The sequence below is a fragment of the Aedes aegypti genome, chromosome 2, assembly GCF_002204515.2.
Source record: "Aedes aegypti strain LVP_AGWG chromosome 2, AaegL5.0 Primary Assembly, whole genome shotgun sequence".
Taxonomy (NCBI): Eukaryota; Metazoa; Arthropoda; class Insecta; order Diptera; family Culicidae; genus Aedes; species Aedes aegypti.
The window spans coordinates 140,429,968-140,448,395 of NC_035108.1; the positions used below are offsets into that span (position 1 = coordinate 140,429,968).

General features: G+C 43.9%; 2 protein-coding genes across 2 annotated transcripts in view; one reads left to right on the forward strand and one right to left on the reverse strand.

Moving 5' to 3' along the window:
- The window catches only part of LOC5567864, a 41,555-nt gene extending 38,756 nt beyond the window's left edge, over window positions 1-2,799 (forward strand). Inside the window, exon 3 of the mRNA XM_001651836.2 lies at window positions 2,178-2,799. Coding sequence (XP_001651886.1) covers window positions 2,178-2,367 — 190 coding nt within the window. The 3' untranslated portion in view covers window positions 2,368-2,799. The remainder of the gene's footprint in view (window positions 1-2,177) is intronic.
- Window positions 1-18,428, reverse strand: part of LOC5578284 (pikachurin) — a 783,038-nt gene that overhangs the window by 453,003 nt on the left and 311,607 nt on the right. The window lies entirely within an intron of this gene.

The window sequence follows — 18,428 nt, forward strand, 5'->3', positions numbered from 1 at the left end:
ACAAAAAAAAATTCAAGCACACTGTGCACCACCGAATGCTGTATGAGAACAAATCGAGAGGGATTCGCGATAAGGGCCTATCTGGCAAATCAATAACAATGAGAAAATAACCAATGAAATTATCATGTGAAATTTTAATTCCCAATTGGAGAAAATATACTCCAACTTTAACTATTTCACTTTAATACACATTTCATAAAACTAGTTTCAAAATCCTCATCAATACAACACACATCTCCTTAAATTTTCCTAGCTATTTCGTAATAAAAAAATATTATAAGGTTTTGCCTTAAACGCACTCAAGAATGCCTGTATCGCCCAATGTTATGAGCCTGTAATCGATAATATTTTCAGTGTCGCCTATTACTTTTGCGCCGTGTTTTCATTCTGGTTTAAATTAAGCCCGCCATGTACGCCTTGTTTATTTTTTGTTTGCAGTGTCGCCGTTTACTCTCGCCGAGTTTTGATTTCGATTTCAGATGCGCCCATCACTTTGATAAACAAAAACACAGGCGTAATCAATACAATGTGTGGTTTGGCATGAAGTGAAGTTTCGTCTTCTACAAATTTGCGTTTTTTGAATAGTTAAAATATCGAAAGGGGAAAAGTTCAAGTGCAGTGAATAGACAATCAAGCTACAATTTCACCGCTATAGTTTTTTAAATTGTGTACATTTTGTCAGTTTCGCCTAATTCGCGAATCTTTCTAGAAATGGCTGACAGCGATTTGTTTGGCCGTTTCGAAGCACGTGGGTGTCACTTTTTTCGCAGTTTTCGGCCGGTTTAACACCGATTTTTACCAAACCTTCATTATCCTCTTCTTCTTCACCACCGTATCCACAGATTCACACGCGTTGCGATCGCGAAAAACTCGGAAAAACGCCTGGTTTAACTTGAACGCGTGTACGAAGACAACTGGTCAACACAGTGTGTCGGAACGATTTGATAAAAGTAATATTTTTCAGGGTAATGTCTCTTCTAGTAGGAAGATCGAATCAATATTTATCGATGGAATATTTTCAATATTTGAATGGTGCTTCTCTCTCATATTAATATTCGACCAATAAAAATTAAGGTTTTGTTACAATGAAGTTTTATTCTAGTAAAAATTTTCAACTTTTCGAAACGATGTTTTGCATGGATTTGAATGACACTACCAAAGTTGCAGAGATCTGCAAATGAAAGAAACAAGGAAAATGCGGTTTTTAACTTAAGTTGACACCGTAATTTCGGGTGAAAATGATCAGTAGGGTGAAATTGATCACCACACCACACGATTTTATTTCTTTCTATTGAAACACAAATATCAATGTAACCTGCAATAAATGAACGTTAATTGTCGTAATTATTGTTGAATTTTTTTTAGAGATATTTAGCACAATAATTGAATGTTGCTTCTCTTTCTTATACTTATAAGCAATTAAAAATTAAGATTTTTGCAAAAATTGCGTTAATTTTATGCGTAAATTTGTCAAAGTTTGCGAAACAATGATTTCAATGGACATTTGGACATCATATTCGGCTTCAGGGCCATGATTTATGTAAGTAATGACATTTTCAATATTACCGAACGTTGTTTACATGGATGATCACTGTTACCCCATATCAGCTAATTGAAAAATTCACATAAAACATTTTTGTAATACTTGTTTTAAAAATATAAAACTCATAACATTTACACTTTTGGATGAAATATTTCAGAAATATCCTAAAAACTGATCAATGTTACCCCGGATTACGGCACTTCGTTTGACAGCTAGACGAATATGGTCTAATCAACCGATGTACTAAATTCACTCGGACTGAGAATTGTGACACTTGAGCGGGGCACGCTACCGTATGGTCACCACGTGATCTGGACCCGCTCTAGTGTCAACATTTTTCGGCCGAGTTGGTTTAGTACACCAGTGGATGAGACCATACCCGAATAATATATAAATATACGAATATAATTTTGTAACATTTTGTTCTACATTCATCCGTCTTTCGTTGACCAGAAAAGGAATGTCTTAGCCAAACGCCAGAATGTATGCATTCAACTACCTCTTTGCGAAGGTCTAAAATTGTTCTTCGTCCATACACCTCTATGTGTATCAACCTGCGGTTTTCACGTTCCTAATGCCCTCGAAACGCCAACCACACTAATCGTTGTCCACTTCTCTCGCTCCCCTATTGCAGGTCCACCACGCTATCACTGACGATGGCAGTTAGCCCAACCAAATGGCACTTTGCGGCGCACATGGGTCAACTGTTGCGAGACGCCGGAGACAGTTTGGTTACCCCGATGGGCTGCTCGCACCTGTGGCCAAGCTGCCCGTACAGTTCGAAAAAGTTGCTCAAACTCACCAATGTGGTCCAGCTTAAATGAGGCTGGACGGAGACGCCGGCGGAAGTCAGAGGAAGACACACTGTGGGGCAGCAATACCGCGAATGAGATTTCTTCTTGTTCTTCGAGCTTCCGTATTCGTAGCACACTTCGGAGAGGTCATCGCATCGGCATTACGGCATTACAGTCATCATCCAGATTGGAGCCATACATCACCCGACGACGATGCTATCCTCATTCAAAGTGCAGATTAGGGCGGTTCATATTATATTGTTTTGTTTCAAATTACGAACATGACTCATATTCCAAGAACTCTTCTATTTTATAATGATTTTTCAAGAAAACTACTTAAATTTCTTCACAGAATGATCAATTGTGCTATAATCCAAGTCCTCTACATTTAAAATTAGTGAAAATATCAATTCCTACATTTGATATAGCTACTGTTCAAAATATGAGTCTTGTTCGGATTTCGAGACAAAACGGTAAAAAGTTTTAAAACCCATTTTCACATATCTTCCTCACAATCTCTACGATAAAATAGTGTTCTGTGATATTTTAAGAATTTTGGGTAGTGATTTAAAGGTGGCTCAAGGAAAATGTACGGTAATATGACAATTATCATGAAGAAATTAGGTTGATACGATTGAATTGTGCTTATACGTAAATTATTTTACTTTTCATATAAAACTTCATCGTCTTCGAACCACATTAAATCCTCACCGGAACGGTTGAAAAATTGACAGAACCCTATTTCCATCATGAAGTACTGTAAAGACTATATGGAAGGAGGAATTTCCAAACTTTTTTGCAGTCTGAACCACCCTAGTGTAGATATTGCAAGCCCCATCGAGGAGAGAGATTAGCCCGCTCATTAGCCACCAATGAATTCATATCCTGGCTTCATTGTTTGCCTTCTTATGGAGCGAGACCACCCGGAAGGATTAGTGTGATTGTATAATTGTATGATATGTGCGAAATGTGTGGGAGGGGGAATGATGTGTATGTGTGATTGAGTGACTTTTCACCCATGGATTAATACGCGGCTCATTACCAGCGTATGCTAATGTGATTTTATACACTAACTGTTGTATATAAGTAGAATTAATAATGAGATAGTAATTGTGCTGTCATGAGTGGAATAAATGAGAGAAAAAAATGTGAATTAATAAAGGATTGTAAATAAACACTAATTAAATGCTAGTTGACAATTTATTATAAATCAGTTAATGCACCCGTCATAAACCATATGCACTAAAAATTGCAAATTTATAATGCTATCAGATTTTGCAACTAGTAATTATGGTTCCTCAGGGACAAACAGCGAATTGGTGTAACTAGGTAGAGTTGCGGTTTGTAGTGTAGGCTAATGCTAATAAATTCACTGTGGATCAATACATAGACGTGACAAAAAATAAACGTATTCCCAAGCAAAGGGGAATACCAGGATGATAGCACTTAGAAATCTTGTATCATTATCGTTGTAATCATTTTGATAATTTGTTATTGATGATGACCAAATGATAACAATATTTGTCATCACCGTATCTATTACAGACGTTTGTTTTTTTTGCGTTTATTAGAGAGGTTTTAAACCAGAAGGGTTCATTCGCCTCTTAGTAGACGTTTGTAATAAATAATATGTTAACGAACAGCTTACATGTAGCATATTGATAAAACAAATATTAATGAACCAGTTGGATTTTCGTCCATTCAAAATTTGTGGTCCACGGATTCCTATGAACTCCAAAATCTGATTTACCATAAAAAACAATGCAGACAAAACCCGATTTATAAGACTTCTCTAAGCATTTGTTGACAAAATTCTCAGAAAGTACCACGAGGATAGTTGAAGGTTCAACAAAATATTCAAATAAATAGAATTATGTGATGTGAGAACATATTTAACACTACATGTATCATAAAGCAGTTTGAGATCAACTGGTAAATATTCGGAACACTTATTAAAGGATTACTCAGAAGGGTTATCTTTTAAATAGTGTAGAATCGAAGGAAAATCTGCAAACAATATTTCACATTGTAACTCATTTTTTTAGTCTAAGATTCTTTCCAGAATCATTATAAAAAAGTAATCAGCTCGAGCTGTTGCATATGTTCAGGACTTGCAACAACTTGCAGGATGGCAAATTTATTCCTATTTTTTTTTATTTCATTAGATCTATCTCACCTTACGAAATGATGGTTGTTTTCACTGCGCTCTTACATATGTTTCGCAATATCACGAGACATTTTTCCTTTATAGATTTTTGGAAAATTTGCATTCAAAGGTATATCGAAAGCTATTTCCTGAAATAATTCATTTAATTTACATGCGAATTATTGTTTGGATGGCTATTGAAATATTCAACATTTATGCTTATATCCGAATCGTCAATTAACTTTTATTGCAACAGTTTATAAACTAAAACAGTATTACATAAAGAAAATTTGCTCAAAATTGTTTGGACTGATCATTCCAAAAATATAGGTATGATCATTCCGAGTGGAGATGGATGGCTTAAGGTGAAGATATATCACAGCTAAATCTGGAATTATCGAGAGCACGAATCTAGAGAACCAGACATCCGTTTTTACTCTTCGGTCACTCGCTGGTGGTGACCTATTCAGGTTGTCAGGTTCTCTAGATCTGTGGTGGCGCACAGACGCCAACAAATGTCGCATGTAGAAGAAATATATGGAACAACCTTATTAGTTCTTAAAACACTCACAAGATGGCGCTAGTGATCCAACATTTTATTTATTCATATCTCAGTCCAATGATGAGATACAAAATTGGTGTCTTCGACCAACTTGTTCAACTAAATGAGCTCAATCCGCCAAAAAACTGATTAGTTCTGAAAACACTCACAAGATAGCGCTTGTTTGCTAATATTTTATTTGCTTATGTCTGAATCAAGTTATGAGGTACAAAAATTGGTGTCTTTCGAGTTTAACAACTGAATAAGAAATATTCACATTCTACCTTTTTAGTTCAGAAAATATCTCCAAGACGGCGCCTTTCTAGCCAACGGTGGCGCTAATTTTACCAGAATGTCAATTCTCTGAATGTCGTTTCTCCGAACGCCAGTTCCTCGAATGCCGGTTCCCCGAATACACAGTTCCACCGAATAGCCAATTTCGCCGAAAAGTCTTTAGCACTCAGAAATGTGACAACTTCATACGTATACATTTCATGGTGGTAAACAAACTGATCGGCGGATCTTAAGAGTTGCACCGACCTCGTTATCTTTGTAAGTATGTTTTAGTTGAGACTGATCAAACATCACCTTCTTTTGATCGTTTATCGATCTTTCTAGTACACCACGCTGTCACTAAAGGCAATTCTTGCCTTTTCTTGACCTGAATCACTTTTTGAGGAAACGGCTTGTTCGGGGAAGAGGGTTATTTGGAGAACTATCTTTTGGGGAAATAATATTCGGGGAAACGGCATTTGGGGAAAAGTTGCACAATTCCGCCCAACACCTTATTAGTTTGGATGGCGACAACAAGATGGCGCAAGTTGTCAAATATTTTATTTGTTTATATCTCAGTCCAGTGATGAGATCCCAAATTGGTGTCTACGACATATGTATTTAAATACATGAGATTTATTTGCCAAAAAACTTCATAGTGCGAAAAACACTCACAAGATGGCGCTAGTGTGCAAATCACTTATATCTCCGTTCAGTTATAAGTGATGATTAGTATGGAACACAGTCCTAAAATGGCGCTAGTTGCACAAAAAATTAACTTGCTTATAGCGTTTTGATTCATATTGCGGACAGCTTTTTATTCCGGGCACTCCTCTTTGTATGAGAAACATTTCACATGAAACGTTTCTATTTTTAGAGGATGATTTTAGAAGAATGGTATTTTACGAAGACTTGAAGGGTACTTTCATTTTCATATAAAAAATAGTTGTGATCTATCCACCTACCAGCTACCACAGTGCTTGAACGTGTCAGCTATCTAGGAAATAAGTACGCTGGTCGAAAACCAAAGAACGTGAATTCCAAGGGGTGGATCCCATCGTCAACATTGCATTCAAGTACACATCTATTAAAGCAGCGGCGGCAGAGCAGAACATAGATTGGGATGATTGGGGAGCAGATGAAGCGAGCTAATCGGTGGAAACCGGTAAGCGAACAAATCAGTATGTTGAGAATGAAGCGTAAATTCTTCTAGACGACTACTAGACTAAGATCGACGAAGAAGACTTCTGCCGACCCGTCATTGGAGCAGAAAGCCTTAATTCCGTTACCAGTAATAATGCATGTAACCTTCGCTGATGCTAGAGGACTTCCAGTTGCTGTGTAGTTTCTGGCTTATAGAATAGAACTACGGATGACCTGTTCCGGTGGTAAGAGTCCACCAAACGGGGTAACCCCAATTCAAGGTGTCAAGCGAAAAACCGTGCTGAGGAATGAATGGTCGAAGGGGTGAAAAAGATGTTCGGCCATTAACGGAGCCTGTAGGGCACCTGGGCACCCCTCACAGTACTTTGTCCCTTACCGCGTTAATGCAGGGCTCTGGCGTGGTGGACCTCTTTTCCCGTGCTACTCGTGGGATTCAATAATGAGTACAATTTCTAATCTAAACAATAGTAGTAGTGCAGTCAGTAGCAGTAGTAGGGAAGCGAACCCCTTCGCAAGAAGTGGGCTAGCTAGATCTCCGTTGAGGAGAGTTGAAGCAGGAGGAGGCAGCAGTGCACGTAGTGCCAGTGCTGGAAACCATATTTCATCCCCGGCTAACGCATCGGGTGAGGTTATGGATGGAGCGTGGTTGATGAGGGCCATCAATAAAAGTAGAGATGGGCTCTATGCGATGGAAGTGGCTGCACAGCAGCTCGACTCCATAATTGACTTTGCGTCCTCGAAGTCTAACATCAGCAAGGACCTCAAGCAGGCCCTGTTTAGACTTCGTAAGTCAATCTTGGCGGCCAAGCAGAACCATGCTGAACCCATGGTGACTGTGGCTGCGGCAGAGCCCGTGGAATTGAAGGTGCCGAAGTCTACCCAGACGGAGCCCTTCGTCTTCGCGGGTAGCCCCAAAAGCGCGGAAGCGAATGCTTACAACAAGCAATCGCAGAAGCGTGCGAGGCAGCCGTCAGGGGAGGAGCTACCCGGTGGCGCTCGCAAGGCCAGGCGGATATTGACCCCGAAAACCGGCAGAAGTGCCGGAAAATCGGACCCCAGCCAGGCGTCCCGGAAAGCCGAGAAGGGTGGGTCCGAAAAGGCCGGCCCCTCACGGAGTGATGGGAACAGGGGGTTGCCACCTTTGAGAGGCCCTCAATCACCACAGGTTAGGGCGGATCAGGGGGGGGACGCCCCCTGGACAACCATAGTGAACAGGAAGAAGAAGAAGAAGAAGCAGGAGGTTCTTCAGCAGGTTCAGGAGCGCAGGGATACCAGACCTAAGAAAGGTAGGAGGGTAGGTGCCAAGCGCGAAAAGGGTTATGCGATCATCATCAAGATGGAAGAGTCCAAGTACTCGGAAGTCCTGAAGGCGATGCGCAGTGACGCGAAGCTCGCAGATCTAGGAGCCGACGTACGCAGTGTCAGACGCACTCGTACAGGTGAAATGATCCTCGAGCTTAAGCGCGACAAGGAGTGCAAGGGCGCCGCCTACAAAAGTTTGGCGGAAGAGGTCCTTGGCGCTGGTGTTGAAGTGAGGGCTCTGACGCAGTCAGCGACTCTGAAGGTGATGAACCTTGACGAGATCACCAACGCAGAAGAGCTCGTCACGGCACTGCGGCAACAGTGTGAAGTTCAGGTGCCCACCGCCGCCGTTCAGCTACGGAAAGGTCCGACAGTTACTCAGGTGGCCTTAGTACACCTACCTGTGGCGCAAATAAGTCCGCTAAGGTAGGTAAGATCAAGGTTGGTTGGTCAGTATGTTCACTGAACATACATGAGCAACCGGTGATCTGCTTTAGGTGCAGGGAACCTGGACACAAGTCCTGGGGCTGTAAAGGCCCTGATAGGACCAAGTTGTGCAGGCGTTGTGGTGAGGAAGGTCATAAGGCACTAGGCTGCAAGAACCCTCCCAAGTGCTTGATTTGTTCCGGCAAGTCCGTGAACAACAATCACCCAACGGGAGGCTCAAGGTGCCCACCTTCAAACGAGCCATTAACGAAAAGTCACAGTGCAGGTAACGCAGCTGAACCTGAACCACTGTGACGCAGCTCAGCAACTGCTGTATCAGTCAATTGCTGAGTGGGGGATGAACATCGCCATCATATCGGACCCATACCGAGTACCCACCGGCAACGGCAGCTGGGTCGTGGATGGATCCGGAAAAATGGCGGCGATATGGACAACGGGTAAATACCCTGCCCAGCAGTTGGTGTCTACTACCTACGAGGGCTTCGTGATCGCCAAGGTAAACGGGGTCCTCTTTTGTAGCTGCTATGTGCCTCCGAGTTGGTCGACCGAGCGGTTCACGCAGATGCTGGACTGTATGACGACCGCGCTGACAGGGCGAAGGCCAGTAGTAATAGCGGGTGACTTCAATGCCTGGGCCGTGGAATGGGGAAGCCGTAACACGAACCAGCTAGGTCAAATCCTGCTAGAGGCAATGGCCGTGCTAGATGTCGATCTGGCTAATGTTGGTACCAAAAGTACCTTCAGCCGTAACGGAGTGGAGTCGATTATCAACGTAACTTTTTGTAGTCCTGGCCTAACGAGTAGTTCGAACTGGAGGGTAGACAATGCCTACCTTCACAGCGACCACCTGGCGGTTCGCTACAGTATCGACTACAACAACAGCAGGCAGCGGGTTGAGGAAGCGGCTAGGTCAAGGCCAAGCCCTCGTAGGTGGAAGACATCGTACTTCAATGATGAAGTAATTAGGGAGGCGCTCCGCCGTGAGCGTAACCTACTCGGCCTAAGCGGGGACGAATTGGTAGCGGTGCTTACGCGTGCATGTGATGCGACCATGCCTAGAAAAGTCCACCCTAGGAATGCGAGACCACCGACGTACTGGTGGACTCAAGCTATTGCGAACCTGCGCCGTGCCTGCCTACGGGCCAGGAGACGGATGCAGCGAGCACGTACCGAGCAGGAGCGTGAAGAACGACGGGCGGTGTTCACCGCTGCCAAAGTCACGCTGAAGTCCGAGATAAGGGCAAGCAAAAAGGCCTGCTTCGAGGGACTCTGTCAGAGTGCCAACGCGAACCTGTGGGGTGATGCCTACAGGATCGTAATGGCGAAGACAAGAGGTGCAATTGCTCCTACGGAGCAATCTCCACAGATGCTGGAGGGGATCATCGAGGGGCTCTTTCCGCGCCACAACCCTAGCCCATGGCCTCCTTTTGTAGGACAGCCGGGGATTGGGGTTGGCGATGAGGATAGAGTAACCGATGAGGAACTTGTAGGGATTGCAAAATCCCTAAGCATGGGGAAGGCACCAGGTCCGGACGGAGTTCCAAACCTGGCCCTCAAAGTCGCAATCTTGGAGGCTCCCGGTATGTTCAGATCAACGGAGATGAACCAGCCATAGGGCTGAAAATCTCCTTAATAAAGATAATAATAATAATGTTCAGATCTGCTATGCAGATATGCCTGGACGAGGGAGTATTTCCAGATGCGTGGAAGAGGCAGAGCCTGGTACTATTGCCAAAGGCGGGGAAACCACCCGGTGACCCGTCGGCGTATAAACCAATATGCTTGATTGACACGGTGGGGAAAGTGCTCGAGAAGATCATCCTCAACAGACTGTCGAGGTACACCGAGGGTGTAAATGGTCTCTCAAGCAACCAGTTTGGCTTCCGGAAAGGGAGGTCCACCGTAGACGCTATTCTGACGGTTAAGAAAACCGCTGAGATAGCACTCCAGCGTAAGAGGAGGGGTATTCGCTACTGCGCAGTAGTGACTCTGGATGTAAGGAACGCATTTAATAGTGCCAGTTGGGCGGCTATTGCTGATGCGCTCCTGCGTCTGGGGATACCCAAGTACCTGTACAAGATTCTCGGAAGTTACTTCCAGAATCGGGTATTAGTCTATGACACAGAGGTGGGTCGGAAGTGCTTTCACATAACCTCAGAAGTCCCGCAAGGTTCCATCCTGGGTCCGGGGTTATGGAATGTCATGTACGACGAGGTGTTGAGATTAAAATTCCCGGCGGGTGTGGTCATCGTTGGCTTTGCCGACGATATTACGCTGGAGGTCTACGGTGAATCGATCGAAGAAGTGGAATTGACTGCAGCCCACTCGATCGCAATTGTGGAGGAGTGGATGAGCTCCAGGAAACTATAATTGGCTCACCACAAAACTGAGGCTGTTGTTGTCAACAACCGAAAGTCGGTGCAGCAAGCGGTGATCAGTGCAGGCGACTGCACAATCACTTCGAAGCGCTCCGTCAAACACTTGGGGGTGATGATCGACGACAAGCTTACCTTCGGTAGCCATGTTGATTATGCCTGCAAGAGAGCCTCCACAGCTATTGTGCCTGAGGGTTGCGAGCGCGTACCGTACCGTGTCACACGATGCACTCTGTGTCATCACCGGTATGATGCCTATTGGTATCCTTATCATGGAAGACATAGAGTGCTTCGAAAGGCGCGGCACAAGAGGCGTACGCAGGACTGCCAGACTGACCTCCATGGTCAAATGGCAGCGTGCGTGGGACAGTTCCACCAAGGGAGTGTGGACTCACAGGTTGATTCCGAGGCAAGATATCTGGGTCAATAGGCGCCATGGGGAACTAACATTCCACCTAACACAGGTCCTTTCAGGCCATGGATGCTTTAGACAGTATCTACACCGTTTCGGTCATGCGGGTTCTCCCGAATGTTCAGTTTGTGCAGGTTTAGAGGAAACGGCGGAACACGTTTTGTTCGTGTGCCCGCGTTTCCGCACAATGCGTGACCGCATGTTTGCCACACCGGACAATTTGGTCCAGAGGATGTGTGCAGACGAGTTTGGCTGGAATGCCGTTTCATCGGCTATCACCCACATCGTCTCGGAACTCCAAAGGAGGTTGCGTGTGGACTCGAGGAGTGACTAGTGCAGACGCTAATCAACAGGTGGTCCAAGGGTTCGCAGTCGGCTACGTAGGTCATACCGGTGCCCTACGGTCGAAATCGACCCTTACAGCGATTAAGTGGCCGCGGGGAGAACATCCTGGTAGCGCTGCTCTCGTGACGCCGGCCTACTGGGTGGATACGAGCCTCTGGTTGTTCGGGGCAGGTGGAGGCCCCATCGTCAGCAATCCCAGCTGGTGCTAGCTGATAGGGCCTGAGCCTTCAGTAGGTCAAATTGCGAAGCCCGCAGTATCAGTTCTTGATACCTGCGGTGCAGCTGGGCGCGGGCTTAGTGGTCGACTCTGCCCGCTTTCAGCGGACAACGGGAGGTGAGGACCACCTGGGAAGCTGGCAAAGCGCCAGCATGCTACCTTGGTGGACCCCCCTAAGCGTGTCATCGATGTTCGTTGCTGCATGGCTACGCAGCTAACCTGGAGGATGCGATGTGCAATAGCCCCTCTCCGAAGCAATGCCTTCTTGGTGGTCCCGGAGAGACGAAGGGTTTGGCGGCAATGGAAATGGTTTAGTGGGTCGGGGGTGTAGTCCTGTTTACTGCTTGTATGTAGTAAATGGTCCCCAACCCCACACTCCCGGACCTCGGCCCGGAGTCTGTTGAGCAGATTATCCCCCCATTGCTTAGAAGGAAAAAAAAGAGTACTTCCAGAAACCACAGAACGATGTGATTGACACTGATCAACGACGAAGGTGAGACGAATGGTTAGATGAAGAGTGCCAAAGAGTAACATACGTGAAGAATGATGCCAGAAGCCGTATGCTTGTGGCCGGTACCTGTCAGAACAGAGAGCGGTTCAGGGCAGCGAGAGCTGAAAAAAAGTGAATCCACCGTAAAACAGAAAAGGCAGCACGAAGAAAGTGCGGTAGCTGAAGCTCAAGATAGCATGAGCCGAAATTATATGAGGAGATTTTATGCAACGGTCAACGGCACATGGCAGAGTACCATACAAGGGCCTGCCATGTGCAATGATCGATATGGGAATCTGATGACCGATAAAACGGCGGTGGCCATCCAGGTGCAAGAAGCACTTTTAGCAGTTGTTGAACGGCGAAAATGAAAATGTAGCGACATACAGGGTGAATGTTTATGAGGACGATCAAGTTGTGAACCCACCGACCATAGAAAAGGCTAAAAAGGCTGACAGCGAGCTGAAGAACAGTAACGCTGTTGGGAAGGACGAGATCCTATCGAGCAGTTTTACCAGTCGATCCAACGAGTCCTTCTGATGATATGGGAGGACGAGAAAATTCCTACCGGTTGTTGCGATGTCCTCATACGCCCAATCTACAAGAAACGACGTAGACTGGAGTGCGTCAATTACAAAGAGACTACCCTGCTGAATTAGGCGTATAAAATACTGTCACGCATCCTGTTTAGTAGACTTAGACCGCTCGAGGAATCCTTCGGCGGCAAATACCAGGCTGATTATCACAAGGGCCGATCGACAGCTAACTAGATGTTTACCTTGCGAATGATCTAAGATAAGTTCCGGGAGTATAATATACAGGCCCACCATCTGTTCATTGATTTCAGGGCAGCGTACGATTCAGTGAAAGCAAATGAGCTATGGCAGATAATATCTGAACATGGTTTTAGGGCGAAACTTATAAGGCTAATACGTGCAACGCTGGTTGGTTCGATATCAGGAGTTCGGATTGCAGACGAGGTATCATCGTCGTTTGTAACATTAGACGGATTGAAGAAAGGAGACGCATTTTCGAATTTGCTGTTCAACATTGCACTCGAGGGTGCTGTTTGAAAATATGGTGTGCAGAGAAACGGCATAATCATCACACGGTCGCATATGCTCCTTAGCTTTGCGGACGACATCGACCTTATTGAAATCGATCGCAGGTCAGTGAAGGAGGCCCTAGTACCTCCCCAGACAACCAGAAATCGCATGAAAGTTCACGTTACAACTCGTTTATTCATACTAATTACATCAAACTCGCTAAACACCGTGGATAAACTCGTCAGATTGATGTGTTTCCTCGCATAAAACACTTCTTTTCTGAGTTCATTTATACATTTTGTTTCGTCCCGTACACACGTACCAAGTGAATCGGATCAATCCGTAGCAGCTGTCAAATCATTATTTGTTATCATAAGTTAAGTCGCATAATATTGCAGGTTAGTTCGGTATAATATTTATACACTCGCATTGTATGTTATTATTCATCACATAATATATGCACGCATATCGCCTCCACTTTTGTACGTATAAGGCCGTTTCGCAACATCTTATAAGTGAAATTTTGCACATATAGAGCCTCCAGGTGATTTCGTTATACGTACATTTTGGTTGTCTGGGTCTGAAGATGGAGACAGCGAGGATAGGCATGCTCATCAATTCTACCTAAACGAAGTATACGATTGCAGGTAGATATAGTTGTAGGCCTAGTGGAGTTGATGCTGAGGTAGTCTTTTTAGGCCAAGAATACGCTGGCTCTATGCAGTGGAAAAGGACCTTCTTTTTCATGGCATTAACGTCCTCACTGGGACAAAGCCGGCTACTCAGCGTAGTGTTCTAAAAGCACTGCCACAGTTATCAACTGAGAGCTTTCTTTGCCTAAATTGCCATTTTTGAATTCGTATGTCGTGTGACCGGTACGATGATACTTTATGCCCAGGGGAGTCAAGGAAATTTCCTTTACGAAAAGGTCCTGGACCGACCGGGAATCGAACCCAGACACCTTCAGCATAGCTTTGCTTTGTAGCCGCGGACTCTAACAAGTTGGCTAAGAAAGGCCTCTGGAAGAGGACCTGGTGATCCTAAATGTTCGGGGAAACTGGCGAAGTATTGCCGAGGTTGACGAAAATGGTGCTCTATAATATGCCCGCTAATGGCGTGGCGCTACGGTGTAGCCATCAAGGTATCCAGTTAAGGTAGGATCATAATTCCGTATAAGCGTAACCTGCAGAGTGGAAACATCAAGCACTGTAGAAATGAACATCCTAGACAATCAAATCTGTACAACAAAATCAAACAATGTTATGCACTACTAATATGTACGATTGTTTCATACGTGCCAAAGTAGAGACGATATTCGTGTATATTAAATATGATGAAAATAGCATGCAATGTATATTTTTACTGCGAACTAATCTGAAACGTTTTGCGACTTCATTATGATATTAAAGTAGATTGGTCAGCTGCTATGGATTGATTCGATTTAGTTTGTAAGAGTATACGGTTTGGAACGAAATGTGCGAATGAACTTTAGCGAATGAAGTAGTTTTTTATACGACCAAATTCAACCATCAAAAGATTTTTCTCACCATGTGTGCGTGTGTGATGCAACATGAATAATTGATCACCATATTTACGAACAATTCTTATGTGAGTTCTGGTTTTTTGGGCTATTATCTGTTTCATGAAAACAGCGTAATTTAATTCATTATTCCAACCCATAGCGCATTTTCATAACCAGTACTAGATTTGCAGATATGATAAGCATTTCAATATATTAGGGGAGCTCGCTTACACAGTACTGGCAACATTGAAACCACTTCAAATAACATGTCCAGTTCTTTGAAATGACTTCTGCAGCTGATGTCGCTTATCATTATTTTGTTAACTGTAAGGAGATCACAGTTGCAACCCAACGTTTCTAATTTACTCATCCTATTTGTCCATCCAGGTTGAAAAGCTCCCTGATAGCATATTTGTTCAGCTAAAAGCCACTGTCGCATAGCTCTACGTATCCCGTACGTACCATACATATGAACCTCACAATGTAGTTGGCATCATGTCCCTCCCCGGTGTGTGGTCGGTGTGTGCCATTCGTAATTCATGGAATCATTCGTCTTAATTTAATCCCCAGTAGCAAAATGGGAAAAATCCAAAGGCAACCTTCGGCCAGCTAGAGCATCGCCGTCAAGGTAGAAGCAGAGACAAACATATGTAATACTGATATAATTTCCATCGATATTATTCATTCAACGGTCATTTCAAATTCGCTATGGTCCAAACCCCACAATCAGAGGCGCACGCATCGTTTTTCTTCATGTTTTACGTTTCACACTATCGCCATCTGCAAGGCTTGTTGCACGAAACAGTAGTTCGTGCAACTTGTTCAAAAGATCATGATGATATGAAAAACAAATTTCAAATTTTTGCGTCTGTTTGCCTATGGTAGAAGGTTTGCTACTATATGTGTGCTCCAAAAACAGCATCCGAGTCAAACCCTATCAACCAAGCGGATTACAAGTGGTTTATCGCACGTGTGAATGTTTCTGCTTTCGCTTGTTCGGTGTTGCTGATCCACTACTGCTGGTGGTTTTGCAGGCCAACGGTTCTCCGTGCGGTTCTTGGGATGAAATTGGGGTCCGGATGATTTGGTCAGCAGCTACCTAGGTATACGGTCACTCTTGTCTGAGAAATGGGTGCTCTTGAGAATCAACAGCACTGGCAATGTTGTTGAAGAAAACAAAACTCATTCGTTTCACAGGTGACATTTTGACTTCCAGTTTAGAGAGGTGATATGGGATTGCATGGCGGTCATGCTGTTTTGCTGGATTTGTTCATTTTCTTCATTTTCTAGTTCTACAGAATCTGCGGAATAATACGCTTTACACTGAAGTTTCCATTTACGTAATCGTGGTACGTCAATGAGATCACAAGTATGTATGATATTTCATAGATTGATATCAAATAGACTAGAATAAGACTTGTTTGACAAAGATTGAGTAAAGAAATTGTCGCAACCCTACGAGATGCGACGCACCTTGCATCTACACAAACCTTGCATTCGGACAACAACTAGTTCCGACTCTGGCATATGAGCTGTCAGCTACTTATCGGTCAGCGGGTGACGTTTGGTTCATAAGTAAGAATACAGTATAGCGTACAACACTGAGTCAGTAGAAAGTTAAATTGCGTTTGCACAGGTGAATTTGCAATGAATGTATTGAATTCGTTGTTCTAAATACAAAATTGTTTATCTCTCACTAGATTTAGCATAAAAATATTGAGTGCAGAATTATATGTGAGTCGACATATTCAGTAACCTAGCCTAGAATCACATGCATTTGCGGTAATTAGCACGGAGATAATTTGGATGGTTACGATTAGTACGGACAGATTCACAACAGAAGGAAACTAAACGTGAGTAGTCAGCATGCACCTAATATTACAACGAAACCTTGATTTTACATATCCAAAAAAAAAATCAGAACAAAACTGTATTATAAACCCCATCTCATTAGGTTAAGGCTCAAGAAAAAATGGCACAACAGTCAGAACTGAAAAAGCACTTTTCTCCTTTTAAAACAACAAATTGATGAAAATAAAAACACACAGCCTTCTTATTTAGCAAATAAAAAAGCTGTGTGTTTTTATTGCCTTCGATTTGTCTATTTAAAAAGAGAAAACTGCTTTTTTAGTTTTGACTTTTCCATAATTTTTACTTGTGCCTTAATCTAACCCTATCAAATTATGTTTCTCTCCCCGAAGGGATTTTATAACTCTTTCCGTAAATGAATTGAGTTACAAAACCGGAACACTACTCTCTGTCTGTCTTATTGCTGTTGAAACATTTTATAAAATTCGTTTACGATCGGGGGCTTAAGTCGGTATGTCAAGCAAAGGTGACGGTCAACTTCTCCAGCAAATGAAAATCCACTGCCGGGTGTGAGTTGCGAGATATGTCGGAAGCCGGACAACAGCCGTATGGTAGTGTGATTCGTGCGGCCAGTGGTTTCATTTTGATTGTGTTAGTGTGGATTCGACTGTACATAATGTGGAGTGGAGCTGCAAGAAGTGTCTTAAGGCCGCAAAACAACTTCCAACTGGTACATCTACGCCTAATACAAACAAAGAAACGGTGCCGAAGTCGGGAAACATCAAGTCAGCGGATCTGAGCCTGGAAGAATATTTACGGAAGCAGCTAGCGGCGATGCAGAAAAAGTTCGAACGAATGATAAAGGAGAAATAAGACCAGCGTCTAAAAGAGCTTCGAGATCAACGGATGAAATATGATCAGGATCTGAAAGATACGGAGCGTTGCGTATTAGAGCAGTTGGAAAGGCAACATCGGATGATCAGCTCGAGTGAGGGCAGACCTACGATGAATTCGACTGGCAATCAGCAGGCACAAATGGTGTTCAGTGGTGGATCGACGGCGAATTCAACTGATACTCAGAACCTGCTAGTTACGCTTGGAAGTGGAATACCGATGACCAGCGCTAGATCAGCGACGGATATGGGCAATCAATTGTCGTAATTAACATTTGGAGGGGGGCCGACAGCGTGTTCGACTGGTAATCCACTGCCGTAAATTAATGTACACGACGTGAGTCAAGGCGAGCATGTTTGAAGAGAAACAAGCTTTGGAGGGAAGGCATCTGGAGGAACGAAAACAACTGGTGGTGGTGCCGGACTGAATCCTCAGGCGACAGTGTTTCAGTCGAGTGTTGGCAACCTCTTTGGCCATTCTTCGCTAAGCCAAAGCCAGGTTTCAGCGCGTCAAGCGGTCAACAAGGAACTTCCCACCTCTTCCGGGAATCCGAAAGAATGGCCTTCTACCTATTTTCTAGTAAGCTACGAGAGTTCTACTAGAATCCTCGGGTACAGCAACGAGGAAAGCACGTCTTCAACATTGCCTGAGGAGAAAGGCTCTGGAAGCAGTCCGTTGACGTCTGATGCATCCTGCAAACTTAGTATTGGCGACGTTGAAAACCCTCTTTGGGAGGCCAGAAATTATTGTTCATTCACTGGTGAACAAAATTCGCGATGTGCCATCGCCGAAGGCGGAGAAGTTGCAAACGCTGATTGATTTCGGAATAGAAGTCCAGAACGTTTGCGCTACCATCACTGCTTCAGGCCTGATGGAGCTGATGGAGAGACTGCCACCTTCAAGAAAATTGAACTGAACAGAGTTACGCTATCGGAGTTCGGAAATTGGCTAGGAAAGTTAGTTGAGGCAGCGAGTATTGTCACGATACCTTACATCAGCGCTCCGAAAGCAGAGTGACGTGGGCAGAAAAGTTGACAACTACATCAACGTCTATTCAGAAAGCAATACAAGCGTCGGAAATATTCCGAAAGAATGTTAGCCTGTTACA